General features: G+C 45.8%; 1 protein-coding gene across 1 annotated transcript in view; it reads right to left on the bottom strand.

Annotated features, from left to right (window-relative positions):
* LOC139052889 (leucine-rich repeat-containing protein 4B-like) overlaps window positions 1–4,124 on the bottom strand; it is a 41,398-nt gene extending 37,274 nt beyond the window's left edge. The window contains exon 1 of the mRNA XM_070530037.1: window positions 3,926–4,124. Within this exon, the coding sequence (XP_070386138.1) occupies window positions 3,926–3,931 (6 nt within the window). The 5' untranslated portion in view covers window positions 3,932–4,124. The remainder of the gene's footprint in view (window positions 1–3,925) is intronic.
* Between the last annotated feature and the right edge of the window lie 1,876 nt (window positions 4,125–6,000).

The raw sequence follows: 6,000 nt of genomic DNA on the forward strand, positions 1-6,000 counted from the left end.
ACGCGGATGCCAACGAACCTGCCGATGAGCTTGCAACAACTACATAAATGCGGTCCCTGGCCAAAGCGGCATGCCATGGCATGCGCCCACCTGCTGCCACCTGCCAACGTTGCCCCGAGTAGCAAAGACGCGCGCGGCTCGGTGTCCAACGTCGTTTACACCAACATCGCACTGACTCGCTCATCGCGCGCGATTGGAGGACGCCCTCGATCAATGCACGAAACATTTCGCGGCAGCGATGAGCGGGTGTGTGAGCGATTTATTTCGAGGAAATTGCAAATGTCAGAAGCCATTGTGTCGCCGTTTTTTTCCGCGCACAATACATTGTTCAATGATCTACGGATGACAACACGAGGTGACATTGAAACAACGCTCGCGCAACAAACACATTTCGTAAACGTGCCTAAACAGTCAATTTATATAGCCAGCACCGAAACGGTACATTATGCACTTTATGAAGCGCCATTATGAACTGGCGTTACGAGCGAAATATGGTTGCGCACTGACGTAGTCGCCCTTACTGTAATAAACGTAAATGGTTTCCTCGTTTCCGTTTATTCTACTTTATTAACCACGCTACCGCTCCACAATGGAGAACTACAGGCGGGCGCAATGCGGACTATTGTCGCACGCGAGTTGCCGCCGAAGTAGGCCAGCTTTGTGCATACACAATTAGACGAACGAAACGCGTTATGTCCTCTCCCCTGTCCATTGGAGAAGCGCGCACTTCGATATTGACCTAAGTCTAAATGCACTAGGTGTTTGTAGCTTTCATACGTTCCAGAAGGCGCAAGTCGAACCTGCGTTCTCTTCAGGCTCAGCAGCACAGCGTCGGAGCCACTCTAGCCACTGCGACGGGTCAAGTGCACTGTCACCTATACATAAACACTTTGAATACGGCTGGTGCATGGTGTACCTCACGCCTCGTACTGATCTTCCAGTGTGGCTTCCGTGTCGCAGATATTAAAGAGCAAAAAAAAAAAGATACCGCAGTACTATAGCGAGCAGCAAACTGATGTTTCCGGACTGATGTACAATTGCCATAATGCGAATGTACCTGTCCGCTAAAATTAATAATGAACATCAAGAAAAGACAAACGCGAAGAAGATATCATACGTGACATCCCCCGATCTCAACTCCACCTCTTACAGAATAAATTGCGCTTGATACTGAAACGTACACGTGGCATTGGAGAACGTATGTATACAGCATCATAAGACATGTGTGGTATCAAAAAAAAACCCAAAGCAAGTGGGACTCGTCTTTGCCTGCCACAGTTACTCAGTGGCTATGGTGACCTGCTGCCGAGTACAAGGTCGTGGGTTCGGTTGTCGAGCGTCTTCCGATAAGGCGGAATGCAACAACGCTGTTGTACCGAGATTACGCTGCAAGGCAAACGATTTTGATAGACGCCATATCAGGATGACTGTCGAAGATGCTACGATTAACAATGAATCAATCTGGCGTCACTGCAACCGCCAATACGCGGTTTTTCTTCGGCATAGCTTGTGAACAGTGTAGTGCACAAACATAAGATGCACATAAGGATAAAGTTGCGACATATGAGTGTGTAGACTTATACACTGTATAAGTCTGTCCGACTTATACAGTGTATAACAGTCTTATACAGACTTATAAGACTGTCAAACGAGCAATTGCTACTAAGTGCCTCGAATCTGCGCTGAGAAAATCGTGCTGTCATAAGGCACAAGCAAGCTTTGACGACCAGATTTTGAAGTTGAGGAAGGCTGGCTTTCCTTGCTTGGTTTTAAGCGCAGTTTCGGAGGCATTATTGAAAAAACTGAAAAAAGAAAGAAAAAGAAGTGAAGAAGGTCAATCAGTCGAAAAGAAAGATAAAGCGGTGGTGATTCCATATTGTCATAAAGTGGCGCATAATCTGAAACACGTCGCCGTGAAATACAAAATTCCTGTTGTTTTTTCCGCGCCGCGAAAGCTTGCTACTTTGTGCCGCCTGATTGGTCCGGATGACACTGAAAAAGTAGGGTGTTCTATTAAACATACGAACCCTTTTGTTAAATGTGAAGAAGGGGTAGTATACCACATTCCATTGAAGTGTGGAAAAGAGTATATCGGCCAAACTGGCCGATGTATTAATGAACGCCTGCGCGAGCATAAGCTTTCATTGAAAATGGATATGGTTCTAACTTGCCGCTGCATTGCAAGGCCTGCGGAAATGAGGATGAACGGGTATGTGAAGCAAGGCTTCATGATACGACAATCATGTATAAAAGTAAAGATTCTGTAGCGCGGGAGTTGTTGGAGGCCAACGAGATTAAGAAAAGAGGGGATAACTGTGTCAGTACCCCGTCTTTAAATATATACACGAATGAATGCATGTTTTTAGATAAGTTTTATATTTAGATTAAGCGTGATTCCCTATATCTTCAGTGTTCTCGCACGTGCGCATTCAAGTATTCAGTGTCCCTCTTTTTTCATTCTCCTCTCCTCATGGCTATATAATCAGCCACTTGTCATTTCAATAAACAGTTGCAAGTAGCGCCTTGTCCTGTCTGGTTTTCTTCTTGTGTGCTATCACTTTTTGGCGCTTATTCTATTGAAAGCCATTTCCACGCCCTCCAAAAAATTTTTTTTCTTTTTTTTTCATACAACCCAGCACACTGCTCCCTTTCATGTGCACCATCCATTTGCACAACTGAAGGAGTCGGTTCAAACCCACCCATGGGACAAACTTGGGTCACACGGTAAGTGCAACTGGGTGTTTCAATAAACATGTTCGATGCCAAATTGGGTCACTGATTATTTGCTGCTTTTCACGGTAATCATCACACAAAAGGTGTCTTCCCTATTAACGCAGTCATCATAAGATAAATTGCTGAGCGCATTAATGTCAGCATTTATCTCCAAAGGATGGATGCGGAACGTGTCCAGGCCACTTGTCCCTATTGCCACGTTTTCTGCTTCTTTCTTTCCCCATGCAGCTGCAGAATTGAACGGCATTTCCCACGACATCACCGCAATCGCCTGCCCGATTTATTTATTTTTTTTAGCCATAGCCGATGACCTGTAATCCTGAGCCATACACATGGCAAATGTTTTTACATGATTATTCTGTAACCCCACCCCTTATGTAATACCCCCTGGAGGCGTTATTAGGATAATAAACTGAAATTAAATGAACAATATTTTTTGCATGTTGTTGCTGTGCTCTCGAAGCCAATATTTCACACATCCTCGTGCCTGACCGACATAGCAGGCACCGCAAGATAGAAGAAATCTGTACAGGACTTCTCTCGCAAAGTCTACCTATTCTATCCAAACTGCTTGATCGTGCAAGGCTTCTCAACAGTAGTTTATCACTGATTGCTCTGACAACTTCTCACGCAGTGCGAATACCACTCAGGTCCACGTGAAAGTCTCGCGCGTATAGTCGTCATGCAAATGGCGCGGCTACCAACTTACCCCGAGTGCCTTCCTAAATAACATCAACCATTGATTCTCCGATGCCTCCAGCTAAAGTAGACTTTGCAATGTAGCTGTCCACAAATGCAGGAGCGCGCGTTTGGATCTCTACGTAGAAATTCGCCAGCGTCTTTCAGCAATCTCACCTTCATTAAGACGGCAAGCAGGGCCAATTGGTTGGGATCCATAGTAAGGTTGGTTACAGCGCAACACAAGACGAGAACAAGGGAAGGTACAAAACGACGACACAGTGCTGTGTCGTCGACAACAGCGACGACAGATACCTTCTTTTGTCCTTGTCTCGTGTTGCGCTGTAACGAACCTTACTGTGAATCCCAACCAACGGGCCCTTCTTACCGTCTTGATGCAGTATATTTCTAGTACTCGGGGCTCTTTTCTTTGTGTACAGCGCCGTGTCGTCGTTTTATACCTTCTCTTGTCCTCGTCGTGTGTTGCGCTGTAACGAACCTTACTATGACTCACCTTCATTCTTTTCGAAATCCGAATCCAGGCAGAGGCTGTGACGCGTTTTTTGACGCCTGCGGGCTTCGGAGCGATGTATCCGTAGTTTCAGGCTTCGCCTTGGCGGTAGTTCTTATTCCCACTGTCACAACTGAGCGGTGTTGTGTCGTCTGCTACATACGGTGACACGTCTGCCCATTCGCTACAGCCATCTGCAGCATCGGCAACGACGAACAGGCAACCTCCATCTCCCTGTTTTCTTTTTTCTTTTTTCTCCGCCTCGTTACTCGTTTAATGTCGTCCGTTCATTCGACCTGCACGAGTTGCATTCATGTGAGACTGAATGGAGATCCGCGCATACGATTAGCGAATGCTAAACGCGTGTACAGCCTAGGCGCCGGGCAACCTTGAAAGGGTACACCGGGAAAGAAGACAAAAGAACGGCGCGCATTGAGCGGGTGCGCGACGTCATTTAGACATGTCAGGAAGAGCCCGACCTTGCTGCGTCCCCTTCGCTCTGGGAACTGGCGAGGTCGCAGCGGCGGGGAAACGGATAGCACTTCTTCCTTGCGGGTGGCTTTCGCTTTTGTTGCTGTTCACGGGTCACGGCAAAGTTGGCCTCTAAAAGAACACCCAGGGGTCACGTGCCTGTCACTTCCCGAAATAGTGTCGCGCGTCACTGCAGGGTAAGTCGATACGAAGCCGAACACTTCCTTCGCAAGGAGCACAATAGCTGGGATGTATGCCCCTTGCTACAAACAAAAATAAAATTATGTCAAGGAGTGGTATCAACGTGGAAAGTATAGACATACAAGAAAAGTTGGGCGCAGTTCCAATTATTAATCTTATAGCGTTCGGACACAGAAGAACAAGAAGCAGTGAGTGAGTGAGTGAGTGAGTGAGTGAGTGAGTGAGTGAGTGAGTGAGTGAGTGAGTGAGTGAGTGAGTGAGTGAGTGAGTGAGTGAGTGAGTGAGTGAGTGAGTGAGTGAGTGAGTGAGTGAGTGAGTGAGTGAGTGAGCATACGATTCGCGATGGAGTAGCATTACCCAGGTTTTCCTAAGCTGCATAAGTTTAAGGCTTAGATGGACACGTTTCTCGTACTTTCCGTATTTATTTCCTTATTCTTTTTGCCCATCGGAGTGTGGTAAGGGTGCTGTGCCCTACGCTTCCCGCTTATATAAAACATATATATATACATACATATATATATATATATATATATATATATATATATATATATATATATATATATATATATATATATATATATATAGAGAGAGAGAGAGAGAGAGAGAGAGAGAGAGAGAGAAGATGAGTTGAACTTCTGGAAGAATTTAAGAGGGGATTTCTCTGACAAATGCCACACCCCAGCCAAAACATTGAAGAAAATAAATGTTTCGCACACTCCTTCGTTCCTTTTGTCGGCTTTTGAAACAACTGAATCATCCGAAGCAGCACGCCCTTGGTTCAGCCTTGTACCCGTTAAGCACAAATATATTAACCCGTTACAATTACAATTATACTTCATTCTCAAAGTAATTGGTTACGGTTACAAATATAGCCTCTCGAAAAGGCGATCGATTACGGTAGCGTTACTTTCCACCGTGCCGTTATTACGATTGCATAAATACAAAAAAGAAGAACGAGCTGGACTGCCTCTTTCAGTGCGTCCTACACAGCTCTTCACATGCTGTTTAATTTTTACTAGGAATTGCTTTTCGAAAGTTCCTTCGGTAATTTTGCCCCGTTTTCCTGTGTAGACTCCTGGTAGCGACTGTAAACTCGCTCGGTGCGCGCTGAAGAGAAGGCTCGTGATGTAACGTACGAACAACGTGCCCAGAACCCATGATCGGCTTATACATCAGCATGGCTATTTAGGGCGCGGGCGTATCGGTTCTCCCACCTGTACTGCGTTCGAACAGACAGCAGACATTGAACACTTTCTGTGGTCTTGCCCAAATGATCGAGGTGTAATCGGCGAGGTGAAATATTGCTTGAGAAACTGCAAGGAAAAAAATGACCTTCCGTATGCGCGCCTGCGACACCTCGCGTTCCCAGAATGGTTAGCCCACAAAAAGCCTCAGGTATTCCTGCT

Source organism: Dermacentor albipictus, unplaced genomic scaffold, assembly GCF_038994185.2.
Source record: "Dermacentor albipictus isolate Rhodes 1998 colony unplaced genomic scaffold, USDA_Dalb.pri_finalv2 scaffold_42, whole genome shotgun sequence".
Lineage (NCBI taxonomy): Eukaryota > Metazoa > Arthropoda > Arachnida > Ixodida > Ixodidae > Dermacentor > Dermacentor albipictus.